Source organism: Daphnia magna, unplaced genomic scaffold, assembly GCF_020631705.1.
Source record: "Daphnia magna isolate NIES unplaced genomic scaffold, ASM2063170v1.1 Dm_contigs225, whole genome shotgun sequence".
Lineage (NCBI taxonomy): Eukaryota > Metazoa > Arthropoda > Branchiopoda > Diplostraca > Daphniidae > Daphnia > Daphnia magna.
The window spans coordinates 39,513-66,661 of NW_025533188.1; the positions used below are offsets into that span (position 1 = coordinate 39,513).

Below are 27,149 nucleotides of genomic sequence, written 5' to 3' on the forward strand. Positions count from 1 at the left end.
ATTTACACCCAATTTCTCTATTTTGTTTCAATACAGTTTCCAACGAAGATGGACGAGAAAAATTCAACTGAGAGTTCCAAATCAGAAGTTGGAAAATCAGAAGTTGGATTCAGTCGGACGTCAAATCCAAATTCCACGAAGATGCTGTCAAATACATCAAGTCGGTAGTGGTACGAGATCTTTCATCGTTGGAAAATACTCTAGTCGAGAGACTATACGTTAAAGTCGTACTGGAAATGTGGCTGAAAAACTGTTTACGAAAGACTGTCGATTACCTCAATGATGAAACGATCGACATCAGTGTCAAAATGCCCATTTTATTGAAAGAATTAAATTCCATCAATTCATTTCAAGATATTGGCCTCAAATTGAACGAAACGACATGCCAGTTGACAAACCTATGCGACACAGGATGTCAATATTTACAACTGATACTCAATCAGGTGGATCTTTTCAAAAACACTCCCCGTTTCTCGGTTCTTGTTGCCAATTATTTCAAGCAATTCAAAGCGTCTTGCAAACGGTGATACACCGGATAAGTTGTTTCGGTTGCTTCTCAAACATTGCCGGCGAAATGACGAAAATCCAGACGATTCCGATGTGAAATTATTTGTAAACCTATATTCTATTGATCTTTGCTGGTTGGCTGAATGGATAGAAGAACACAATAGTCGAAATCTAAGTCCCATCTTCTACTTGAATATCGTCAAAGCTGGACTACCCGTCGACTGGAGATGCGATTTTTTAATGCTTGAAATTTGCGATCGGTTTACGGAGGATGATTCTGATGTTTGTACTATCCGCTCTATAAAAGATTGTGTGAAGGATATAGTCAATGGAATGCCGTCTCTGGTGCCTCTATTACGCAAATTGATTGCCACATCCGACAGCTGTTCCGCACTACAGCCCCAGAATTTATTGCGGCTCCTGGAATTGATAGCAAAGGATCTCAAACAAGGTGACGGAATTACAAGTCAGCAATTGCCAGAGCTCCAACTGCTGCCTCTCAGCGATTGGTTTTACCATTTAAAAAGTAAAAGGTGGGAAAGAAGGATCAATCTGCTGTCCATCAGCGATTTGAGTACTGAAAAAGAGAATAAAAAACTAAAAAAAGAGGCCGTTTACTTGTTACTGGACCTCGAATCCAAAAATGATGAAGATCATTGTGACAAGTTATTAAAAGAAGTTCAGGAATTGAAGGCTGCAGTAATTCTTTTGCAAGACGCCCTGCATTCGAAAGCGACTCCTAGTCAAGTATATGACGAAAGAAACATTGATGATATCATAAAGGAGATGGAAAAAGATATGCCTCAGAATAATGAGTCAGGGCTAAGCATGTCATATCACATGAGCTTGGCTACAGTGAAAATAAACGTGAAAGAATCTAAATCAAAGTCAGACCAAATGAAAAAATCTGACGAACAAGAATACAAGCTATATCTGAGGAAAGAATTAAGAAACTGATCAAGCAATGGCAGAAAAATGGTTTAGAACTAAACGATGAAACAGTTGTTGATTTTGTCTACGTCTACGATTACGCCGTACAGAAGACGTGCACGAAGGAAGGAGACAAACAAATATTTCAACTACGTGACACCCAGAAAGTGGCGATCATTACATTGCTGACATCCAAAGAAAAAACCACGTTAACGCAAGTGTCAACTGGGGAAGGCAAATCACTGATTGTCACTGGTGTCGCAATTGCGTTTGCCCTTTGTCGAAACAAAGAAAACAAAAACAAGAAAATCGACGTTATTACAAGCAATGACGTGTTGGCTAACCGTGATTCCGCAACGTCGGTGGCTGATGGTGGGCTGCGGGACCTTTATGAATATTTTAATGTAAGCGTAGCAAACAATTGCAGTCAATGGGTGGACGAACGAACCCTAGCCTACAATGCAGCAGTAGTTTATGGACAATTGGCAAATTTCCAGCGAGATTATTTACTGGATACCTTTTACGGCTATAACATCCGCGGTGACCGCACAATGGACCTCGTTCTTATTGATGAAGTCGATTGCATGTTGCTCAATCGCGGCAACAATGCGTGTAACGCACCTGACGTGCTTGCAGGCGCGTTGCAGAGAAAAGATAAGAGAGTTTACTTGGGGGGAATTTAAACACACTGTATTTCTGTGAGAAAAGGGGGGAGAACAAAGAGAGAGAGAGAGACTGAGAACTTAAAGTTTATACTGGATTACGGGGGAGGTAAACGAGAGATGCTCATTTACCACCGTTACGGGACAATACTGAAAAAACAACTGAACTAAAAAAGGGGGCAAGGGCTTCTTAACGTTAACATAAATTTAAAGGGCCCTTGCCACCTACAATCCTGCCCGTGAGGGCAGCACCGTAGGTGACAGCGGGCCCACCTGTCCACAGGTACAAACAAAGGGAACAAAACAAAAAAGAACAAAACAGTTTTTAGGAAGACAAAATTACCACCCCCAAAAAAGGCACGTCGACGTTCAATTTTCTTTCGGCAGGAGCCTCTTGTAGGAGCTCCGAGGGCCACAGAGGATCTGGTGATGGTCTCCCACCTTGCAGAGATTGCAGAACCGAGGATGCGGGCAATCGGCCAGGGTGGTGTGGCCAGCAACAGAGGTGGGCAAAAAACACCCGAAGCAACGATGCTGCGTGAAAAGAAGCTCCAGGCGATCTTGATTGGTGAGAGTCATAAACTCCTCACATTCCGCAATCTTCAACGTGCAGCGGTAAGATCCCGGCTTCTCCAAATGCTCGGGCAAGAAACAGCGGATGGTCGGGGTGTGACGGGGCACAACGTACTTCGGGGCGTCGGGAATTGGAACCGTTACGTGGACGTTTTCGGTTACCTCCTTTTCCCGAATGTTGCGCAGCAGGTCTCCAACAAATCCACTCAACATTTTCTCCCTCTCAGCTCGGTAGTGGACCTGGACGTTGACGAGATCTTCAGCTCCCTGAGCAATTTCTTCGTTCAGGCGAAGGACCACGCGCTGATGGGCGTAAATGACGTCCACGGCTTCCTTTCGGGCTTGAACCAAATGAAGTTGATTTTCCTTTAAATTCCGCACGCACTCCTCTTCCTTTTCACGGGACTCCTTCAACTTGTTTTTGATGGATGCGGCGGATTCGGCTGGATTTTGGGCCATGGTGAACGTTGACGGCGAGAGATGATTAGCACACACAATGATGAAGTAGCACACACCAATTCAAGGGGTAAACTGTCGCCTGATGTTCGTAAGGGACTAAACAGTTTCCCTAAGCGGTCAAGGGTTAAACAGTAGGCGACCTAATTTCGCCTTTGCCCTTTGAACTAAGTATAGGTGGCGTTGCCGTCGGAAATTTTACAATGCGGTTTTGGGGTTCCCACTTTTTACAGTGTTACATATAACTATATATACCAGTTTTACATTTTACATTTTGACATTAGACATTTTACAATTTTACAATTTTACCATTTTACAATTTATACCCCTTTTTTTACTTTTATACAAGAATTTACTATTTACATTACATTTTGACCTAACGATCTCGATTTTTACTCAGTTGACCCAATTTTTTCACTTTCTACGTAAACGTCCTGCTCTTTGGCCGTAGCCATAACACAGAGCTTAGTCACTGGACGAATACAAGGGTTTTTGTGGTTGCTGATTTGCACTTTTACCACTCGTACAACGTTATCAGAGTCACTGGGGAGAACCTCTATCACTTTTCCCAACGGCCATTGTCCACGTAGAGTATTCGGCTCAATGACGAGTACTAGGTCTCCGACGGTAACGTTTGGCCGATTTTCCGACCATTTTCTCCGTTCCGTCAGGTGTGGAACGTATTCACGAAGCCATCTGTTCCAAAAATGTTGTATGATGGCCTGGCTTTGGAGAAATTGTTTTGCTGTGACGTCCATGTTCTCAGCATCTCCCAACTTTAGCGGCACGTAGGGACGGGCTCCTCCATGAAGAAAGTGATTCGGCGTTAACGGATCGGGATCTTCGGGATCCATGCTGAGGTGGGTTAGTGGCCGAGCGTTCAAAAGGGCTGCTACTTCTGCGATCACCGTTCTTAGGACCCGATCGGTGACTAAACGATTCCCAACGCTGACCTTCATGGCTCGCTTGCACGATTGCACGAGCCTTTCCCAAACTCCACCGAAATGGGGTCCGTGAGGAGGAGAGAAATGCCACTCTATTTGTTGGCATGCCATCTTCGACTGCAACTCCTGGTGTTGTTTGACTAACTCCGTTAGAGCTTGTCGGAGTTCTTGTTCCCCAGCTACGAGATTTGTTCCGTTGTCACTGTAAACAACGTTCGGCTTTCCACGTAAACTCACGAACCGAGTGAAACATAGCATGAATTCTTCGAGACTGAGGCCGTCGGAGACTTCTAGGTGAACGGCTCTAGTTGTTAGGCACGTAAACAGGCATACCCAACGTTTCTCGTGTCTACATCCTCTTCCACCGACTCGTACCGTTAGAGGGCCGAAGTAATCAATTCCCGTATATGCGAAAGGTGGAAGATAGGGAGTAAGCCTGTGAACTGGTAACGATGCCATGAGTGGCGGAATGGGTTTCGATGATCTCCGCTTGCAAGGCCAGCAGGTGTTGACAACCGATTTGATGACGTTACGTCCAGAGATTATCCAGTAACGTGAACGTAAATCCGCCAACAATCTTTCAGATTTAATGTGGAGATTCCGTGTGTGATGATCCCATACAATCCGCTGCGTCAGGAGTTGATCGGCTGGAAGCAGGATGGGATGCTTTGTGGAATAATCAACTGGAGCCTGAAGTATACGTCCGCCTACACGTAGCTGACCTGTTTCATCCAGAAAAGGCCTAAACGTGCGTAGTTTTGACTTCAGAGGCAACTCCAAGCTCTTTTTCAAGGCGTAGATTTCTTCCGCAAATGCCAGTCCTTGGGTGCGTTTAACACAAAGCGTGAGGGCCGTCATCATTTCTTCGGCCGTCAACTCCCCCACGGTTGGCTTGTAAATTCCCATCTTAGCTCTGGCGTTGGTCGCGAACCTTCTGCACCAAGCGATAACTCTTTGGATCTTGAGCAAGCTGGAATACTTCTTTACACAGTCATCAATCGGGTGATTTTCGTCTTCCGTTTTGACTGCGAAGACTCGAATTACGTTAACGTCCCTTTCTTCCGGCTCTGTGATCTCTTCCCAAATATCCCACTCCGACGGATCGAGTTTCAGGAACGATGGGCCCTCGTGGAATTTCACCAACTCGTCGACGTTCTTCGGGTCAATGCCACGACTGCACAGGTCCGCTGGATTGTTAATTCCGGAAACGTGACGCCATTGTCTTCGTTTCGTGTTCCGGAGGATTCTGCCAATCCGATTGTTCACGAAGGTTTCAAATCGGCAAGTGCGGGAATGGATCCAACGTAAGACGGTTTGAGAGTCGATGTGGAAGGTAACTTCACGTAAATCGATTTCAAGCTCCCGACAGATTACTAGGGCGATATTTAAGCCTTCTACAGCAGCCTGCAACTCTAATCTTGGGATCGTGAGTCCTTTTACTGGTGTAACGTGGGTTTTAGCCATGACAAAGGATACGTTGATCGACTGGTCTTCGAAGATGAAACGGAAGTACGCCACAGCTCCAAATCCTTTTGTGCTTGCATCCGTAAATACATGCAGGTGCTGCTGCGTCCAACGACCACGTTGAAGCCGGAAACATCTTGGTACCGTTAACAACTCCAGGTTATCCAGATGCTCGTACCAGTAGTGGAAGCGTTGGCCTAATTCTTCGGGGATAGGGTCATCCCAGCCGATCCTTTTCTCGTACGTCCATATATCTTGCAGAAGTGACTTCATTAAGAAAACAACAGGAGCGACGAGTCCCAACGGGTCGTAGACACTGGAGATTATACTGAGGAAATTCCTTTTGGTGAGAACGTCATAGCTTTGCTGCTTCCGTATCTTGAACGTCAGCATATCCGTTTCTCCGTTCCACATCACTCCAAGTGTTCGCTCGATGGGCAACTTCTCCAAATCAAGGTCCAGTGTTGGTGAAGCCAAACCGAACTCACGTAGAGCCGATATAACCTTCCTTGATGAGGACGTCCACTTCGTTAGATTGAAACCGCCTAGTTGTAAGAGATTCTTCATCTGGCGGGCCCGTTTTACTGCCCCGTCTTCGGAATCAAAGGAATCGAGGTAGTTGTCAACGTAAAAGTTTCTTCGAACGCTCTCTGCTGCCTCCGGATACTGGTCGCGATGATCGTCTGCAGTCCGATTTAGGGCGAAAATACAGGTCGTTGGGGAAGATACCGATCCAAAGACGTGGACAGTCATTTGGTACGTTAACGGAACTTGATTACTGCCAGGCGTTCGATAGACAAACCGGTAGGCCGCCTGGTCTTCTACTGGGACCTTCACTTGGTGAAACATCTTCTCGATATCTGCGCCAACTGGTACCAGGTTCCTTCGGAAGCGTAGTAGGACACCGAGTAGGCTAACGAGAAGATTGGGTCCACGTAACAGGTTCTGGTTGATCGACGTTCCTCCATACTCGGCAGCTCCGTCGAATACAACTCGAACTTTGGTCGTAGAGTTGGATGGGCTTACGACTCCGTGGTGCGGTAAATACCACGTTCTACTTGACTCCTTCCGCAATTCTTCGGTCGTGAGGAGTCTGGCGTGATCCAGGCCGATGTACTCCTTAACAACTGCATCATACTTCTGGGCGAAGTCTACATCTCGTTGAAATCGCCTCTCCAGAGAATAAAGTCTCTTCAATGCAGTTGCCCGATTGTCCGGAAGGTTTACGTTGTCGGTTTTCCACATAAGGCCGACTTGATACCGGTTACCAACATTCTTTACTGTTGACTCGAGGATACGTTGCCCACGTAGATCTTCTTCGGAGAGAACAGGCTGCTCCATGTCTACGTCTTTCGCCTCCAGCTGCCAGAATTTCTTGACTAACTCGTTGAGGTCTTCGGGACGTTCCTCTGCTACTATGTGGGCGATGAACGGACGCCCATCTTGTGGCGGGCCCGTTTGACCACCCAGGCACCAACCAAACGGTGTTTTGAAGGCGATAGGCCCAATTGTTCCAGCCGGCGGCTTGACGGAATCTACGTGATCGTGGGCTTCTGCTACGTCAATTCCAATTAATACTCCAACGTCTTCGGGTTGTATGTTCGGGACATCAAGACCGCGTAGGTGTGTCCAGGACTCCATCTGACGAGGGTTGATTGGAGGATTTGGCGTCACCTTCAAATTGTCGACGGCGTAGGCGTGTTTAACTTCAAACCGGCTTGTTCCGTCAACGGACGAGAGGGAGAAATCCACAACAGCAGCTTGGACGTTTGATGTGGCTCCATCATAAGAGACAACGTTGATACGTTTATGCTGACCAACGAGTCCCAACCTTTTTACTAAATCTCTCCTGATCAGTGTGGTGTCACTTCCGGTATCCAGGAATCCGAAAGTGTCGACCCATCTTGTGCCGACGCTAATACGAACGGGTACAATCTTGAAACGTACACGTCGCTTTACCGGTTCCTTCTGGGTTAGTGTCCCGAGGAATGCAGTCGATGTAGACGCTGATGGAGACATTTGATCCGATAGTTTACTCCGTGGGATGAACTCGGACCCGTGAAGCAAGGGATGGTGTCTTGATCCAGTGCATCGACCCATGGTACATTTGATGTCCCTGGGACACTCCTTGCGTTCATGTTTGCCGGTTAGGCATAGTAGACACCTCCCGGACTTAAATACGACTTCAGCCCTTTTCGTGGGCGTGAAAGACATAAACAGGTTACAGCTGGCCAAGTTGTGAGCCCTGCCGTTACAAGCTAGGCACCTCCATTGGTCAGTCTTTTCGGCCGCTTTCTCCTCCGTTTTCGGTTGTTTTCCCTTGGGAGCAGCCTCCGGAGGTGACGACGCCGTTGATTTAGAGCCTTCTTCTGTCGAAACGTGTCCAATGGTCGACGTGTGAGCAGCGTTCTGTTTCTTGACAGGCTTCTTCTCATCAAACCGTACTTTGGACGTCGACGTAGGCAAGGACTCAAATACGTTTTTACCATGTTGCTTACTCATGGATTTTACTGTTACCCAGTCGTCCAGGTCCAGAACGTTCAGCTCTGCCCCCTTCTCTTTCGTTTTTCATTCCACTTCTCTTTAAAGTACGTCGTCAGCTTTGCTTCCATGGCCATCAGAGTAGTACGGCTATGAAGCTCGTGGGCATATCTTGATTGTGACAGCGTGACCACTGCTCCATGCAACCGGTTTGCAAAAGTCTTGAGGCTCGCCGCATCTTGGCTCTTCAAAGGTGGAATCTGCAGCAGGTCGTCGAGGTACGTTTGATCCATGACTTCGGTGCGGCCGTAAACTGCATCGAGTCGTTCCCATACCACGGAGTACATAGCCTCATCAGCGAGGCACTCGCCGATCTCATTCCGGACCTCCTTCGACAGCAGCTCTTCCAACATGAATAGTAGGGCAGGAGAACCGTTGTACTCTTGTTCGTATAAGGCTCGAAATTTAGCCTTAAACCGGGCGTAGTTCTTCGGATTTCCATCAAACGGCTGGATCGTGAAGGTCGGAGTACGTGGACGACTACAGCAGCCGCCATGAGGATGGTTGGAAGGGCCAGCGGCAGGTGGAGGTTCAGGGGTCGTGTCCGAACTCTCCGAAGACGTATCGTGCCCAGGGGGTGGGCATGGATTGCAGGTTGAAGGCATGATGGGCAAGGGTCTTCGGGTAGGATCCTGTGCAGAGGTACCGGCTGGAACGTAACGATTGGACAAGTCTCTACGGTGCATTACTGTGGCCTCGATTGACTTTAAGGACGCCCGGGCAGGGATGTCTTGTGTAGCAGCGAGTGACTGTGATCGTTTTGGAAGGCGTGTCTCTTGGTCCAGAACTTGCTCTTGTATCGTTCTCAGATGGATCTTGTTGACTTCCATCGTTGTTTTTAGACCTTCAATCTGAGCATTTAGGTCCAAGTTAACCTCTTTGATCTTCTGATCCATTTCACGTAGACTCTGACGTGAATCTTTCACCAAGTTGGTGTTAGCGGCGATTTCTGATGACGTCTTTTCCGCGCTGTCAATGAGTTTGCTCAGGTGCTCACCCATGCCTTTCAGCGCCTTGCTTAACGTTTCCGTAGCCGACGTGGTGCTCGCTTCCATCTGGATTCTTGCACGTTCCATCTTGACTTCCAGTTCCAATATCTGTTTCTGGATGCACAGATCACGCTGGCTGGGTTGACCAAGGGAAACATTTGATGTCGAACGGGTAGACCTCTTCTGTGATAGCGTGGTACTAACTGTGACGTCTGAAGCTGTCGTACCAATAGAGCTGGCTGAGTGACGTGACGACGTGGCATACCTAATGGCGAAGTTGAGGATTTCCACGTGGTCGGTGTCGAATTGTACCTCCCATTTTTCACATGCTTGACGTTGTGGATCCGTAATATCGGGCAAGCTCCCCATATACGTGTGGTGGAGATCTTTGACGTCTTCGTAGATACGAATTAATTCGTCTCGCCATGCTGCAACTTGCAACTTCTTGAGTCTGATGGCTCCCAACTTGTGATCTACCACTGCTTTTCTGAGCTGATTCGTTAACTTCGTGTGGGCCGCCTTTCTTCTCCCACGTTTCTGCTTGAGATCGTTGTCTGGGAGGAGGGGGCCTTCATTCTTCATTGCTTCTGGTTTCATTTCATCTTCTATAGAGATATTGCCGCCCGACTCAATACTCTCGGCTTTTGCTACGGCTTCACTCATGACGTAGAAACGTTCAAAGACAAGGAAGTAGTCACACGTAAACGGATGTCGATGATTCACGTAGATACAGCGACGATACAGTCAGATACGTAAAGGCGTGGTAGACCGGGTTTTGCCTTCAGGATGGCGTGGACGTGTGTCAAAGTCTTACAAAGGGGAATACCCGACAATTTTACTGAATCTAACAAGTTTTACTAGGGATTACAAGAGAAATGCACGTGTTCGTTAAATCCCGGGTTTCGGCACCATTTGTAACGCACCTGACGTGCTTGCAGGCGCGTTGCAGAGAAAAGATAAGAGAGTTTACTTGGGGGGAATTTAAACACACTGTATTTCTGTGAGAAAAGGGGGGAGAACAAAGAGAGAGAGAGAGACTGAGAACTTAAAGTTTATACTGGATTACGGGGGAGGTAAACGAGAGATGCTCATTTACCACCGTTACGGGACAATACTGAAAAAACAACTGAACTAAAAAAGGGGGCAAGGGCTTCTTAACGTTAACATAAATTTAAAGGGCCCTTGCCACCTACAATCCTGCCCGTGAGGGCAGCACCGTAGGTGACAATGCGTTCTATCTGTCGCACGAAATCCCTGGCATGGAGATGCTCGAATCTCTGTACGTTTTCATTTGGGAGAAGATACGCAGCTCTTCAATCGGCTTGGATAAGCTAGCAGTACGAGAATCAGTTAAATCTGCTGTTCTCTACGACTTGTATGGTGCTATAACTAAAGACGATTTGGATTCCATTTCCGATTCCCTGAAAGACAAGCCATCGGAAAAGAATGCACTATGGGACCACTTAGTTGAAACAAGAGTCATCGACTCACAGGGACATTTGTTGATGGAAAGCAACACTGAAAACATCAAATTTGAACCACAAATGGATCCCAAGATTCAGTTTTATCTTCGTAGCGTTGCTAAACGCAAACGGAATATTCAAATACCTACGCATTTGATGTCATTTGTCGAACTTCATGTTGACACTTGGATAAATAATGCCATGAAAGTATTGGAACTCCAACGTGACGAGGACTATGTCGTCGATCAAGACCGAACAGATACCAGCCCACATCTCAATCCTCAGGTGATTATAATCGACAAAGACACGGGGATCGACCAGATCTCGTCGCAATTGGATGGAGCCCTGCATCAGTTTATTCAGCTAAAAGAAGGCTGCAAGTTGACGTCACAAAGTCTAAAAGCCATTTTCGTTTTTAACGCGACATATTGTAGCACGGAGGAATAACGCTGAGACTCAAGTAGCGATTAAGATTGTATTCACTGTCGATGCGCTCACACACACACAGTACTAACAAACAGTTACAACTAGACTGGGGGCACAGCAAGGGACACACACAAGTATTTATGCACTAACGTAGACAGCAGCTACCGGGAGAAATATCTGCTGACAAGACTGCCGGACATCTCGGGTAGAGTTGCGGTCAATAGCCGATACAGAAGCGCCGGACGTGACAACTAGTCCATGGGGCCTCAAATAACCGCGACAATATTCCCAAACTTACGTAAAGGTGGCAGGAGTTTCAGGTACTCTGGGATCCGAAACAAAACAATTGTTCATGCAAAGCAAATACAAAAGCTGTCAGTTTGTTATTCCGACAGCTTTCAAGAAACGTTTCTACCTTAAACCGACGCAAGTCTTTAAATCAAAGGACCACTGGCTCCATGCCATCGTCAAAGAAGCACGACAGATTATTCTTCCTGGCCCTCAGAAGAAATCTCGTTCCATTGTCATCTTTTGTCAATCAATCAAACATGTAAACAGTGTTCACAGTTATCTGGAAAACAATCTGAAGTCGGAGCTCAAAGACAACTTTATCCATTGCTACACACGTGATTATGAGAAATTTGCTTTCGAAGGCCAATCCCTTGAAGTTGGTCACGTGATCATTGCCACCAACTTAGCGGGTAGAGGTACAGATATCAAAATAAGCGACGAATTGAGAGACAACGGAGGTCTACACATTTGTCTGACTTTTTTGCCGAGAAACGAGCGGATTGAAAAACAAGCGATGGGCCGTTCAGCTAGGAACGGAGCACCTGGAAGCGGAGTCTTCCTCTTGTGCGAAGAATTGTCTTCAGGAAAATAAATGGGGTGCCGAAAAATGGTTAAGTATGAAAGAAGAGCGTCACTGGAAAGAAAGCCTGCGGATATCCTGTTTAAAAGACAATTTTTTTTGCATAGAAAAAGAACAAAATTTATTTGAAGAATTGTTGAATTATTACACTATACTGAAACGAGAATTAAAAAGCCAAAAACGTGAAGATCAGGAAATTAAAACAATTTCCGACAGTGTGCTAGACAAATGGGCTTTGTGGCTTGACCAAAGTGGCGACCAAGTGTTATCCTATACCGAATATTATTTTAGTATGGATATTCTCGATAATGTTCGTGCTGCACTTGGATTGCCAGAACTCAAAACGACAGACACTAGTTGGATGACCCCAGTTCGTTCTCTCGCCTTGGCCAAACATCTGGCTGTACAAAAGTCATCTCAGTCTCAGTCGACGGCAGTTGAAATTCTGAATCGAGTCATTGCTTCAAAGGATAGTTCTTTGTATCCAGCTGCTCATTACTACCTTACTTTCATTTTGTTTGAAGAGGATTTTGAGGATAACCAAAACAAATTCATTCAAATTTTGCAAGCGTGTGAAACTATTTTGAACAATCACATAAACATGCACTTGTCCTTTTATCGCAAAGTCACCCATGCAGCGCCTGAGCAAACCCCGTCGTTCTGCGTCGTCGACGCCTAAAAACAGCAAAAAAACAATATGGTGAAGATCCTCGAATATTTCATCGGTTCCGTCCGGGCTTTACTTGGCAGTAATGGCTTCAGGATATCTTTAAGAAATCAGAAAGATATCATTGAAATGTCTTTAGGAAATCTTTAAGATGTCCAAAAAATATCTTTAAGTAATCAAAAAGACGATCTAAAGTTGTCCTCAAACTGTCTTGATAGACGTCTTAAAGATAGTACTAGTCCCGGACATTTGGACGAAACGAAGGAGTCATAAACATTATTTTAAAGACATCCTTAGGACATCCCCCCTCGAGACAACCGGACATCCTTTGGATGTCATAAAGATAACCCGTTGCTATGTGGGAAGTGCCTGGAGGATCGATTCTGTTGTCCATAACGGCCATCAACATACAACCCCTACCTGTGGGCGTGGTGCTCACGAAACTTATCAGACGGGAGGCGGATGATGTCATCGTTCCGTGTCTCGATGGGTTTTCAGGAAGCTGGTATAATACGTTCACAGTTATTTTGTTTTTACTTGATTGAAAAATACTGTGATATCAGGAAAAAAAACTAATGATTTCTATCAACTTTCAGCCAAATTGATCTGTGTGATTTCATGATCAATTATCCAGAATTGATCTCGATTCCAGTGGCCGGTTGTCCGATTCCTCCGGCCAGCTACGTTTTTAATAGCAACCTGGTTTTTAACGAACTTTGGCTGCCTGTTAATGGAAACCTACAGGTATATGTGATATTTGCTTTTCACCTTAAAAGTTCGGGTATAATGAAAATTTGCATTAATTTTTTTTTTTTTTTTCAGAACGCCACGTACAACATGCGATATGAGCTAAAAATAGAGCAAGAAGTTGTTGGCTGTTTCACCTTACCAATCATCCTCTCAACTGGTGGCGTTTAAAGACACTTCGACAATCGTAGAAATTTTCATGGAAATATTGTATATGCGATTAAATTGTAATTACACTATCTGCCTTCATCCCCTCGTCCAACTATTTCGGAATTGTAATAGGAAAACTTGCGGTTCACAAAGCAGCAAAGATGTGATTGTTTACTTGAGGTTGAGTCTTTTACATGGCTCATTTTCCTTTCTTTAGTCAAATGTTTCAAAAGGATATACCCAACCATATATGATTCACAGTCGGGAATTCACTTCCGCTGTCAGTATAACATATGCTTCGATCCAAGTCGTCTTGGCTTGATATTGTTGCAGACGGTCCGCCCGTCTCAGTACCCTTTGTGATGTCCGTCTCCTCACTCCATCTGTGTATGTGTATGTGTGTGCCCTGAGGGCCTGTGTTGTAGTTGCCGAGTGAGGGCGTGACGGTCTCGTAAGTTGGCCAGCGAACGAAAAGAGGTGTTAGTCGTCACTTGTCTCTCTTGTCGTAACTTGTCCTGTCGCCTGTAGGAGGCGTACGTATGTGTGTGTGTGTAACACACTGTAAGACTCTTTACGTTCGTTTGAGTCGTCTAAGGAAGGGTTGCGGCGTTTGCCTGGCCACTTCCGCGTAGTGTTTTAAATATATGTGAGTAACCCCCCCTATCTGTTGTGTTTCCTCTTTTTATTATTTATTTATTTATTAAGTTCAAGTGCTTGGCCGAATCCGCTCGCCGGCCGAACACATTGCAACAATATAATGCAATTATTTTTATGGCTTGATTTTAAAATTCCACAGATGGTAAAAAATAAATAAATAAAGCCTGACCACCGATGTTTTTAACGAATTATTTTCCTTTAGTTTTTCGAGAAACCGCTATACGTAAAAATGGCTGCAGTATGTAATAAGCAGACGAAAAGCCAACAGCAGTTGGCCATGATTGTTTACGTTTTGCGAATCTAGCTGTCGTCCTTATTGGCTTAGTCGTGAAAAAACTAGTTTATTTTTTTCTTTTACAACCGTTTTTCAACCCTTTCTTCTCTGTGACCTTGGAGAAATACTGGATACGCAACTTCAGGCTATCGCTGAACATAAAATTGATTCCGTCTTGTTGGTTTTGTTTTTTCTTCCTAAAGGCATCGACAAAAGCAAAATATGCCTGCAGGTAAAAGCTCTTTCCTTCAAGAATACATTTTGCTGATTCCACGATTCGAATGACCCTGTATTTTGCCTCAGGTCGAAAACAACTCTTTTCAATGTCCACGTCGTTTATCTGTTGCCATGCAAAAGAGAATAATTTAAGAAGTAGACTTTGTAGCGAAAAAAGAAAAGAAGTGATATCGTGTCCATTTCGGGAAAATTCAATCGATCTCAAGTTCCTGTGACATCTCTACGCTTTGGCTTCAAGGTTAGAAAAACAAGTCCGCCAGTGACGTTTTAACAGCAGTCGGGAGCAAAAACTTCGTCTGGACGCAACCCTTTTTCATGATTGCAAAACAAACATCTGTAGTGGTTGGAGCCCAAAGCTCAACGTGACCCATTTTTACGTACTAAAATTCAACATCTTGAGTCTCAGTGCACTTCGATACCAATAAAAAAACAAAAAAACACTTACTTGGTAAGCACCATTTTAAAATTCTGCGTTGTTAATTTAGGCTCTATAGTAAGCTGTTAGATCTTGTTATCGCCGGATGCTCTGCCGCATCCCCGTTTACTGATTGTTGGGTTTTTTTTTTTTACAGTTCTGATTTTCATTTCCTTGATAACTGTTTGCAGTCAATTTCATTAAATCGATATTTTGCTGTTTGTTAAAAATGTTTAAAAGACAAGCCATTGCCACGAAAGAACCCACCAATTCTAACTGGCGAAAACAAACAAATTCATTTCTAGATCTCGATCGTCTGAAGTTGTTGACATAAAGTATTTTCGCCGTGTTGGCCATAATGTTAGCCGTTTTTTTTTATTTATTAACTCGTGGTTGACTTTCATGGTGAAACTTGCGTTCTGTGGTCTGCTTCACACACCCAAAAGCGTTCAGCGAGTTTAACGACGATTCACAGTTCATTCGCCAACGGCTATACGAGTATGTTGACTCTTTTTATTTACATCCAATTTCTGTATATTGTTTAAATACAGTTTCCAATGAAGACGGACGAGAAAAATTCCACTGAGAGTTCCAATGTCCCAACACCCAAGTCGCTTAACAACAGCGATGACGTCATTGAGGAAATCAGAAGTTGGATTCAGTTGGACGTCAAATCGAAATTCCTCGAAGATGCTGTCAAATTCATCGAGTCGGTTGTGGTACGACATCTTTCTTCTTTGGAAAATACTGTAGTCGAGAGACTATACGTTAAAGTCGTACTGGAAATGTGGCTGAGAAAGAGTTTAGGAAAGACTGTCGATTACCTCAATGATGAAACGATCGACATCAGTGTCGAAATGCCCACTTTATTGAAAGAATTAAATTCCATCAATTCATTTGAAGATATTGGCCTCAAATTGAACGAAACGACATGCCAGTTGACAAACCTATGCGACACAGGATGTCAATATTTGAAACTAATCCTCGATCAGGTGGATCTTTTCAAAAACACGCCCCGTTTCTCGGTTCTTGTCGACAGTTATATCAAGCAGTTTAAAGCGTCTTGCATTGACAAAGTCTTTTCCAGGTGTCTGGATGACGTCGCTAAAGATCACATGAACGGCAAGAGAAACTGGCAATTTATTGTCGCACTAAATGAAGTTTTACAAGTCGCCACTGAAGACGTAGCAATGCAAAATGTTTTGGAGGAAATTTTCACGGGAAAGGACGTCAAGAACTTCGATGACGTAAGCGGGCAGGAGTTGATCAACAAACTGGTGGAGATATTTTCAAGCTGCAGTGATGCAACTAAAAACGAATCATCAGATTGGGTAAATAAGCTCAAATCCGAAAAAGAATGGACACGGAAATTGCAAGTTTTGGTCAAAGAGACGTGCAAGGCCTTCCTGTTACCTAAAACGACGATCGAAGTGGATTATGGAAGAAAAGTCATCTTGATTAAAGGTGTCTCTGTATTTGTCAGCAAAATGATTGCAGAAATGAAACAATTGAAGGACAACTATCCGGAAGTGCAAGAAATCCAGATTGTCGGACTGTCATCCGTTCACGTCGATTGGCACCTGGAGAACGAAACCTGGCACGGAACGAACGTGGGAATCGTTACTGATAAAATTTTCGTCGACTACAAAGTTTGCCGAATTGCCCAGACATATAACGCACAAGAGAAAGGTGGCTATTTGCTGTTGTTGTTTATTCTTATTCTAATTCGATTTCTTTTAAATGGAAAATGCAGAAGAAACTACCGAGTCAAAGGAGGCTAATCATTTTGTGGACGATTTCTGCGTCTGCTGGGATGTCTCGGGCAAGAACGGTGATATTTCCAACAGCACTAGAAATTTTGAAATTATTTCGATATTCACTTATTTCAATTTTTACGCAGGAGAACCAGGTCATCCGGGTAAGAGCGGCGGCAACGTGACCATCATTTGTAACGAGATGATTGACGCCGAACGATGGCAGATAATCTCTGATGGAGGCAAAGGAGGTGACGGACAGAACGGCAGTAATGGGAAAAGCAAACCAGACAAAAAGGCCAACAAGTGGTCAAAAGAATATTTCAATCAACTGTTTCCTTCCATGTCCATGTTCGAAACGGGAGAACAGGCAGATGGCAAATTTCCAGCTGATGCAGTTAAGATCGTTTTGACGACGCTAAACGACTTGTTGCCAGTTGGAACTCGAGAATCTGGCAAAGATATCCGACCAGGCTACCGAGGTAATTTTTTCATCGACGGCACTGCGAAAGACGGTAGTACGATCAGCGTGTCGTTCTATCAGTCCAAGACAAAACGACACACACTCATCTTCTGCCAAGGTATATACACCCGTAAATTAAACAATGTCATCAATAGCTTATTAAATATTGGAATAACTAGGAAGCAACGTCGAACAAGGTGGGTCTGGAGGCACCATCGTTTTTGAATTCATGACCGAAGGAAAAAACTCGATTGCAACACAATCTGGCGTTCCGGTCATTGGTAAGGAAAATCGTCGACCGAGGGCTGTGCGGATGGGTGTCTACGAAGCGATCGGTTCTGATGGAGTAATGGGAACACCTGTTGGTGATGTTGGTTTCATCCACAGGCTAGACACATCTGAGCCATCTGCAAACCAAAATCTGACAGGTCATTACATTGGCTTCGAAAATGATGTTAGCCTTCGAATGAAATTCACCCGTACGAAACCTGCAAGGCAGCCAAATAATGCTGATAATTATTACGTCAAACTAAAAAAAGGAGAATATGCGTCGATTGCTTACCGTAGCCTATCCCCATCCGACCAAGTCAAGTCCATACGTTCGACAGTGGAAAATGCCACGAAAAAAAAGGCCATCGTACGCCAAAGCCTCGCCCAGCATGTTGTTCAAGTGGACGAGCGGAGGCAGATGACACAATGCCTTCAGACAAGATTATCCACCAACTGGGAGGAAGAACGAATGACAAACAATGTCGACTTCTTAGTCAGCCAAATGGAAGACAAAGAAACTCAGCTTAATCAGTTAACGTCGCAGTGCAGTCGGGGCCTTGAGAACGTTGCATCAACAAGATTTGTTAAACCGGCATTGAAAAAGAAACTGGACGTGAAGAGCGTTTCAGGCACCTCTCGTTCATTGGTGAGTGGACGATCAGTTGGACGTCGTCCAGTTGATTTCCGGCAGAAACCTCCTGTCGACGTTCGATGCCTCGACATGCTGCCAACAATGAGCGGTGTCGATAGCGCTGTACACAGCATTTTTGGCGAAATGAATTCAAACGGGTTGTATGTTTGCAATAACGTGAAAATGTTTCGCCAACATGTTGCCACATTCATTAGGCAAAATGCAACAGACCCTGGAACTCTGGAAACATCAAACCAATCCGAATTGGCAAAATTCATCCGAAAAAAGGAAAATCATGTCAAAGTCTCGGCTTTCGTCAAGCAGTTTAAACTACGTGTACAAAAGAGCGATGCACCATCAGAATGTCCAAAATTATTTGAAGAATACGCCAAGTTTGTTGAGACACCATCGAACTCACTGGAATCGGCTGAATTAGAAATGCTAGCAATCATCCATCGCATGTCCATCCACGTTTACAACGATCAATTATCATCCTTCAAGTACAAGGAAACCTTGAATCCTGACACTGAAAACAAGCACTATATTCTTGATTACGGAAACGGAGAATGGCAGCGAGTCGAACCCTATATAATGGTGAACAATTTCTGCGAGAAAATTGATGGGGACCTTTTTGAATATCAACCCATTCAAAGCAATTACTTCCGCAAATTCTTGGACCCTCTTGAAAAACACGGCGCTAACCAACAGGTTATCACTTCGATGAAGAAGCTGAACCCTGAAAACGGTGATACACCGGATAAATTGTTTCAATTGCTGTTGGAACGTTTCTGTGTAAACGACAAAAATCTGAAACAAAAAAATTTGAACATAAAATTGATAGATAAACATTCAACCGATCTTGACTGGTTGGCTGAATGGATAGTCGAACACAACAATCGAAATCTCAGTCCCATCTTCTACTTGAATATCGTCAAAAAGAACTTAACCGTCGAATGGAAATGCGAATGTTTAATGCTTGAAATTTTCGATCGATTCGTTCAAGAGTCTTTTAACATTGATTCAATCGGTAAAATACGAGGTAAGTTAAATAAAATAGCAAAGGGAATGCCATCTCTAGTGCCTATATTGCGAAAATTGGTTGCCGCATCCGACAGCTGTTTCGCGTTACAGCCCCAGAATTTGTTGCGGCTTTTAAAAACGATAGCGAAAGACTGCGGACAAAGTGATGCAATTACAAGACAACAATGGCCGGAGCTTCAAGAACTGCCTCTCAGCGATTGGTATTACCATTTAAGAAGCAAAGTGTGGGAAAAGAAAGTCAATCGGCTGCCCAACAGCGATTCGAGTACTCCAAAAGAAGATAAGAAACTCAGGAATGAGGCCGTTTACATGTTACTGGAACTCGAATTCGAAAACGACGAAAATTATTGTGACAATTTATTAAAAAAGACTGTGGACTTAAAGGAGGTCGTTATTGTTTTGCGAAATGTTATGCATCCGGAGGCGATTCCTAACCAAGAATATGACGGAGTAAACAAACTGCATATAAAAAACAAGACGGAACATATACAAACGTATGACGAGAAACTCGTTACAATGAGGTTTCCTAGGATGTTGAACGACGTGAAAAAGAAGGTGGAGGAATCTAAATCCATGTCAGACCAAATGAAAGATTCTGACAAACGAAAATACAAGCTGGCCGAGGAAAGAATACGCAAATTGATCAAGCAATGGCAGAAAAATGGTTTGAATCTGAATGATAATAAGTCAGCTGCCGATTTTGTCTTTGTCTACGATTACGCCGTACAGAAAACGTGTACGAAGGAAGGAGACAAACAAACATTCCGACTACGCAACAACCAGAGAGTAACGATCATGACATTGCTGATATCCGAAAATAAAACCACGTTTGCACAAGTGTCAACTGGTGAAGGCAAATCGCTCATCGTCACAGGTGTCGCAATCGCATTTGCCCTTTGTCAAAACGAAAAAAACAAGAAGAAGAAAATCGATGTTATTACCAGTAATGACATGCTGGCTCACCGTGATTCTACGCTATCGGTGGCCGATGGTGGACTACGGGATCTTTACGAATATTTTAATGTAAGTGTAGCCAACAATTGCAGCCGATGTATGGACGAACGAACGCTAGCCTACAATGCAGCTGTTGTTTATGGGCAATTGGCCAATTTCCAGCGAGATTACTTGCTGGATAAATTCTACGGTCAGAACATCCGAAGCGACCGAACCATGGACGTTGTCGTCATTGATGAAGTCGACTGCATGATGCTCGATCGCGGTAACGATACGCTTTACCTATCGCACGATATCCCTGGCATGGAGATGCTCGAATCTCTTTACGTTTTCATTTGGGAAAAGATACGCAGTTCTTCCATCGGATTGGATAAATTGGCGATAAGGGAATCCGTGAAATCAGCCGTTCTCTACGACCTTTACGGTGCTATAACCAAAGGCAATTTAGAATCGATTCACAACCCATTGAAGGACCAACCATCGGAAAAGAATGCGCTCTGGGATCACTTAATTGAAACAAAAGTAATCGACCCACAAGGACGTCTGTGGATGGAAGACAAGGTTAAAGACATCGACTTTGAACCGGAAATGAATCCCAAAATTATCTTCTATCTCCATAGTGTGGCGAACCGCGAGAGGAGTATTCGAATACCTGAACATTTAACGGTCTTTGTCGATCGTAATCTTGACACGTGGTTGGACAATGCCATGCAAGCACTGGAACTCAAACGCGACGAGGATTATGTCGTCGATCAAGACCGAACAAACACCAGCCCAGATCTTAATCCTCAGGTGATAATCATCGACCAAGACACGGGGATGGACCAGAACTCCTCGCAATGGGACGGAGCACTGCATCAATTCATTCAGCTAAAGGAAGGCTGCAAATTGACGTCACAAAGTCTAAAAGCCATTTTCGTTTCTAATGCGGCTTACATCATGGCTTATAAAAAGGTGGTAGGCGTTTCGGGCACGTTGGGATCCAAATCAGAAGGAAATTTCATGTATAAAGAATACGATAGTCTTCGGTTTGTCATACCAACAGCTTTCCAGAAACGTTTTTACCTGAAGCTAACGCAAATCCTTGAATCAGAAGACCAATGGCTGCAGGCCATCGTTAAAGAAACACAACACGTTATTCTTCCTGACGATGAATCTAAAGCTCGCTCTCTTGTCATCTTTTGTAAATCAATCAAAGATGTGAATGTTATTCATCGTTACCTGAAAAAAGCATTGGGATCGAAACTCAATGACAACCACATCCATTGCTACACACGCGATTATGAAAAGTTTGCTTTCGAAGGTAAATCACTTGAAGTCGGTCACGTGATCATCGCCACTAACTTGGCAGGCAGAGGCACAGATATCAAAATAAGCGATCAATTGAAAGTAAACGGAGGTCTACACATTTGTCTGACTTTTTTGCCGAAAAATGAGCGGGTTGAAGAGCAGGCGATGGGACGTTCTGCTAGAAATGGAGCACCAGGAAGCGGAATCTTCATCTTGTACGAAGAATCCAAAACAGGAAAGAAATGGGGCGTCGGAAAATGGTTAAGCATGAAGGAGGAGCGTCAGTGGAAAGAGAAACAACGGATATCCTGTTTGGAAGAAGATTTCGAGACCACGGAACGTGAACAAAAGTTAATTAAAAATCTGTGGAATTATTACACTAAACTGATGCAAGAACTGAAAATCCAAAAACGTGGAGGTCAGGAAACGAAAACAATCTGGGACAGTGTACTGGACAAATGGGTTTTATGGCTTGACGAAAGCCATTTGAAATCATTTTTGTATTCCTATAATGTCGATTTCTTCCGCACTTTTTACGATGATATTGGCCTGCCAGAAATCAACACGTCAAACATTAGTTGGATGACTCCAGGTCGATCTGTCGCCATGGCAAAGCATCTGGCTCTGCAAAAATCATCGCTTTCGGAGGCAGGTGAAATTCTGAAACGAGTCATTGATTCAAAGGACGGCGATTTTTATCCGGCTGCTTATTACTACTTCGCTTTCATTTTAATTCAAGAAGATATCAAGGGAAACAAAACAAAATTCATTCAATCCTTACGAAAATGCGAAACTATTTTGAACAACGACATAGACATCCACTTGTCCTTTTACCGCAAAGTCAACAGCAATGCAAGGCCTGACCAAGTCCCATCGTTCTGCGTCGTCGACGTCTACAAACAACAAAAAGACAATATCGTGAAAATTCTGGAATATTTCATCGGTTCCGTTCGAGCTCTACTGGGCAACCATTATTGCTCAGCTTCTAATCTAAAGGAAGTTGGAAAAGAAGAAAAAAAAGAAAAAAACTTTTTTAAAAAAGCTGAAATATTCTTTAAAAAAAAAGATTTTGGGCGTGAGAGTAAACCTGAACAAGAACTTCAAATTTCTCCCGAAAGAGCGGACAAACTGTTTCAATTATTGGTAGAAAAAAAGTGCATCTCCTGTCGGCTCAATGACATCGATGCAATCCCTAATAGGGACGCTATCATTGAGCAGGTAGCCAACGAATACGGAATCCAGAACCTGATGAAACATTTAGAGTTCATTCCATTAGGGGAGAATTTGACTGAGAAGGAGATTGAAAAAAAACTCAAAAACGAAAATTTGATCCCATGCACGAGAAAGGCGTTCTGGGCGAAACTGAAGAATGAAGGTGCACTAGAAGCGGTGAAAGGTGGATTGTGCTCTCAGATGAAATGCGTCATCATGTTGGAATCCGAGTGCGATGTCGAACCAAGTAAACCAAATAGCAAAAAACTTGATCGAGATAAGCGGATCAAAATAAAAGACTTTCAGTTTGGATTGGATTCCTTCGATCGCGAACACAACTGTCTAAACGTGCTGTACAACCCAATTTACGACAACATGAAGGACTTGTTAAAGCAAAAGAAAATCATGTTCAGGAAACAGTACGTTATTGAACAACTTGGCAAAGAAGAGTATCGATGCCGCAAGGAGAAATTTGAATCCAATCAAATTGCACAGCTTAACCTCGACAAACTTGAAAGTGTCAGTTTGAAATTTTCTGACCCGTTGGGGAAGCATGATTTGGAGCGAATCAACATAAATTCTAGTGGCGAGCAGGATGGCGTTTGGAATGCGCTAGTTGATCAGCAAATCATTGATTCAAATGGCAAATTTTCGTCCAATTTCCAAAAATTCAGCTATCCCGAGTGTCCTGCTTATGAGGAACCTGTCATGCGTGTCATTGGTAGAATTTTCGTCGCTGAAATAGTTAAACGTCAATGGCTAAGGGCTGCACAAGATCCCAACTGCTTGAAAGCAATAAATTTATTGCCGTTAAAACCCTATCTAGATTTACTTGGCGATTTGATGGCTGCCCACGTTATCTCTGGTGCGCGAGTGACGGAGGATGCAAAACTTATCGAAGACAGTACTAAAGAAATTGAAGACGAAGACGAACGCGAATGTGTTCTGAAGTTTCTGAAAAGCCGCCAACCTGTTTATGTTCCTCGGATGAAAAAATATGACATTTATCTTGATCTGATCGAAATGGATATTCGAAGGATTCCAAACACTAACAGTATTTCCTCAGAGCTCCACATCTTTGACCTCGTAGGATTCAATCACGTCATTGACATTAAGGATCGAGAAAGGTCCTGGAAGTCATATTTGGGAGCAACATTCGTCGGTGCTGTTGGTTTAGCTTCGATTGGTGTTGGAATTTTCCTGATTCACGGAAAAATGCTATCCTGTGGATTTTGCAAGGACTTATTGTTAATGGGAGGAGTGTCAGACATTCTGTACGCCATCACGATTATCCTGGCACGCAGCAACTTCACGTGGTCTGATTACACTCGTCAAAGGCTAAGGAGTGCCATGGGAAAAACGGAACCAATTGAAACGATTAAAGCTATTTTCAAATTATATAGTTCATCTGAAAACGCTGAGTTCCGAGAGGCAATCAAATTGGCCGTCGGTTTGGAAAGGTGGAAACGACAAGGCAGAGTCCAAATAAATTGGGAAAGTGAAGTAGCTAAGACTGTTGAACGTATTGGATTGAGCAACCAACAGACCGCGTTTAACTTTCACGCCCAACTACATTATCTTCTACAAGATTTGGGCATCTTTCTTCTTGGAAAAATAAAGAAATACGCCACAAAAATTCAACAGAAGCTGACCGAATTGAACGAGTGGCGCCGACTCGAAATACCCCAATCTTTCGTCAGAGAGAAGGTGAATCAACTCATTTCTAATTGGACAATAGACGGTGAAAGATGGGTCTGTGATATCGTCGTCGCCATGAATTTGAAACTGAATGAGATTCATAAGAGCCTTCAACGAGCGGCAGGAATTCCGTTGACACAAGAAATAGCTGATAGAGGGATCCGCGTGATGGAACCGATTTTCAAAGACTACGAGGTGCGAATGGGATTGATACGCATCTTTGTCACACGTATTCGCGAATTTCTATTAGACCTGGAAAATCATGTCAATCCATCAAGAGCTAAAGACATAGAAGTTGGAGAATTTAAGCGTTTCCAGAAAAAGACGATGGCTAACATGGAATCTGAACTTGGAAGACAAATGGAAAAGATTCTGGACTTGTTGATGCAGAAAATTCATCGTGTCGCCTCCGACCAAGTCTCAAATCTAGCGAATATTAATTCCGAAATATTCACCACTTTCTTGCAGTTAATTTAAACGAAGTTGAAAATTCGATTATTTTTTCAAATTTTACGTATGCAAATTTAACGTGTTACAATGTAAATCTTTACAGGGTTCTATAAACTTAGTATACTGTGAGGGAGAGAAGAATATTTTCAATTGTTTCCGAATTTTCATAATAATCTGGCTATTTTAGGTTTCTGCTTGATCTAATATCCATGGTGCTTACAAGATGTCATTGCTATAATTTGACTGCACTGCCAGCAGCTATATGGACTGGAATGGGTAACAAAAATATTCAAATTTATGGGAAAGAGAAAGAGGCCAGAAACTGAAGGAACTCGGAAGGGAAGGGTTAAGTAAAATTTCCTTCCCTGAAAACAAATACCTGCCATTAGGTTCAGTAGAAGTTTGGCCGCAAAGCCGATCTAAACATCTAAAAATTATCAATGCACTCTGTGAGATTTGCGAGTTAAAGCATCGGTCTTGTAGTATGTGACAATAAAACTGGGTAAGATATATTAATATAGTTCAATTCATTATTCAGTTAAGAATCGTCGTGAACTCGTGACTAGATTAATATTGATGGTGCTCAAGTGTTCTGTTTAGTGTCGATTGTGGGTTGGTTGTTTCGAGCGATAATTGAAGTAATGGATGTCGGTATCTTGTGGTAGGCCTAGCGCCATATCTAATCAAAGTAAGGGAAGCTTGACACTTAAGACAGATCGTTCGAGATCAACAACATCTTGCACCACAAACATATGACGTTCAAATGCACGCTAAACAAACAGTTGGCTATTCATCTTGATTGATTTGTAAATAGTACTTGTTGGTGGCTTATTAAACGCCATACCTCTATGCCTCATAAGAGTTGTAAAACAAACACGAAAACAAAGCTATATGGAAAGTCAACAAGATATGGGCGCAATCATACCGAGTGAACTAAAAGCATTAAACGTACTCGGTGAACATGAGATTAAGTTATGGAACAAATCTTGGCATTAAATCAAGGCGAAGAAACCGTATAAAAGCAGAAAAAATTCCAGTGTTCATTCGACTGTTGCTTCTGAACTCGTCATACACCCAGTACTAAAAAAATGAAATTCTTGATTGTTATCGCAGCTGTTATGGTGGCGGGCGTTTCGTCCAGCGTCCTGAGGGCCCAGGGCCTTAGCGACTGTGGTAAGTTTTTCGACACTTTTACCAAAACTTTAACTATACAGTTGTTAAATACGAAAGTAATCAAAAATATTTTTCTTTTGGTAATAAAAAAAATAGGTGCTGGTGGGTCTCCCATTAGATTTGGAGGAGTACTGCTCACTCAAACGGTTCCCGTTGTTGGCAGGATGTTCATGGATTTAACTGTAATTATTAAAATATAACCCCTTTGTTTTTTAATTGTTTATGTCCATGTAATCAGTAAGCCATAATGCAGGCGAAAGGGCATTATAGTTATCTAACATAACAGTTTTTTATTTAGACCACTACTCAACTGAATGCCACAGTTGAAGACAATTTGCAAATCCGCAAAGTTACTACCCGAGTTGCCGACAACTATCAAGTTCCATGCCTGAACGGCATTTCTGGCACCTGGTAAGTCTGTTAATACAGATTGAAATTTAAGTCATTTTGAGCCAGAGCCTCAAAAATGCCCACCATGTCAAATGGACAACCATGAATTTAACTCTAATGCATTCATTGTTTACTATTATCACGTAGCACTGTTGAGTTCTGCTCGGCCCTTACCACTTACCCAGATTCCGTCTGCACCCTCTTCCCTGCTGACGTGCCCTGCTCGTGCCCCTTCCTTGCCGACGTCTACGTCAATCCTTCCGCTTACGTCACTTTCACTTCCGAATGGCTCGCCATCGAAGGAGGCGTTAACGTAAGGCTCAAACAAATCAATTCCATAACATATATCGTTTTTTAATATTGCTTTCCAACATATTTTTTTTTCTCGCACAGGGTGACTACATTACTCGCACTGAAATCGTTTCCAACATTGGCACTCCCGAGGAAACCATCTTGGGTTGTCTCCTTTTGGAGTACGCCTTGGCGGCTGTCTAAGCGCAATCAGGGCCCATAGTCCCACATATTAACTTTTTGTGAAATGTTACTAAATTTCATGTGAATAAAGTTTAAAGCTGAAAATAAATGAGTACAGCTCAAGTTCCAGTATATAGTGCCATCTATTCACCTTTATCTTGTGGCAATTCATGTCTTTTTTCCAAGGTGATACGAATACGGCGTGCAGCATTATATAGCTTATCAAAATTTCACGCAAGTTTGTTTGGTTTACCGGAGACTAACAAACGCCAACAAATGTTTACAGAGATTGGCGGTGAAATAGGACCGAAACGAAATAGGACTGGAGAAATAGGACTGGAAATTTTCAGTCCTATTTCTCCTCTAGGAATAGGAC

General features: G+C 43.4%; 4 protein-coding genes across 5 annotated transcripts; all 4 read left to right on the forward strand.

The window, feature by feature from the left end:
- The first annotated feature begins 1,928 nt into the window (after positions 1–1,928).
- On the forward strand, positions 1,929–12,654 carry LOC116926810 (protein translocase subunit SecA-like). The gene is given in 4 exon segments (XM_032933740.2): positions 1,929–2,040; positions 10,291–10,954; positions 11,238–11,828; positions 11,830–12,654. Coding segments are annotated over 4 exon segments (1,983 nt in total). The 5' UTR covers positions 1,929–1,988; the 3' UTR covers positions 12,506–12,654.
- Positions 12,655–12,849: 195 nt separating this feature from the next.
- LOC116927892 lies at positions 12,850–13,411 on the forward strand. Its single transcript, XM_032934933.2, has 3 exons — positions 12,850–12,998; positions 13,090–13,237; positions 13,316–13,411. The coding sequence occupies exons 1-3, from the start codon at positions 12,850–12,852 to the stop codon at positions 13,409–13,411; spliced, it is 393 nt and encodes a 130-aa protein (XP_032790824.1).
- A 2,119-nt stretch (positions 13,412–15,530) lies between these two features.
- LOC116927884 lies at positions 15,531–24,865 on the forward strand. The gene is made up of 4 exons (XM_045167554.1): positions 15,531–16,662; positions 16,727–16,804; positions 16,874–17,308; positions 17,370–24,865. The coding sequence occupies exons 1-4, from the start codon at positions 15,531–15,533 to the stop codon at positions 24,761–24,763; spliced, it is 9,039 nt and encodes a 3,012-aa protein (XP_045023489.1). The 3' UTR covers positions 24,764–24,865.
- Positions 24,768–26,896, forward strand: LOC123466443. 2 transcript variants are annotated; one of them, XM_045167555.1, is made up of 6 exons: positions 24,768–25,012; positions 25,850–25,909; positions 26,006–26,091; positions 26,208–26,320; positions 26,447–26,612; positions 26,693–26,896. In XM_045167555.1, exons 1-6 carry the CDS (start codon positions 24,946–24,948, stop codon positions 26,792–26,794), a joined length of 594 nt encoding a protein of 197 aa, XP_045023490.1. In that variant the 5' UTR covers positions 24,768–24,945; the 3' UTR covers positions 26,795–26,896. The 2 variants fall into 2 exon arrangements, with proteins under 2 accessions (XP_045023490.1, XP_045023491.1); XM_045167556.1 differs by lacking the exon at positions 24,768–25,012 and adding an exon at positions 25,027–25,238.
- The last annotated feature ends 253 nt before the right edge of the window (positions 26,897–27,149 follow it).

Bases quoted from the DNA above. Each gene is read 5' to 3' on its own strand.
- LOC116927892 (XM_032934933.2), top strand. From the start codon at position 12,850: ATGTGGGAAGTGCCTGGAGGATCGATTCTGTTGTCCATAACGGCCATC. The intron at 12,999-13,089 runs GTATAATACGTT...ATCAACTTTCAG, and splicing joins GATGGGTTTTCAGGAAGCTG to CCAAATTGATCTGTGTGATT. The intron at 13,238-13,315 runs GTATATGTGATA...TTTTTTTTTCAG, and splicing joins CTGTTAATGGAAACCTACAG to AACGCCACGTACAACATGCG.
- LOC116927884 (XM_045167554.1), top strand. From the start codon at position 15,531: ATGAAGACGGACGAGAAAAATTCCACTGAGAGTTCCAATGTCCCAACA. The intron at 16,663-16,726 runs GTGGCTATTTGC...TGGAAAATGCAG, and splicing joins ATATAACGCACAAGAGAAAG to AAGAAACTACCGAGTCAAAG. The intron at 16,805-16,873 runs GTGATATTTCCA...ATTTTTACGCAG, and splicing joins GGATGTCTCGGGCAAGAACG to GAGAACCAGGTCATCCGGGT.
- LOC123466443 (XM_045167555.1), top strand. From the start codon at position 24,946: ATGGTGCTTACAAGATGTCATTGCTATAATTTGACTGCACTGCCAGCA. The intron at 25,910-26,005 runs GTAAGTTTTTCG...TAAAAAAAATAG, and splicing joins CCAGGGCCTTAGCGACTGTG to GTGCTGGTGGGTCTCCCATT. The intron at 26,613-26,692 runs GTAAGGCTCAAA...TTTCTCGCACAG, and splicing joins CCATCGAAGGAGGCGTTAAC to GGTGACTACATTACTCGCAC.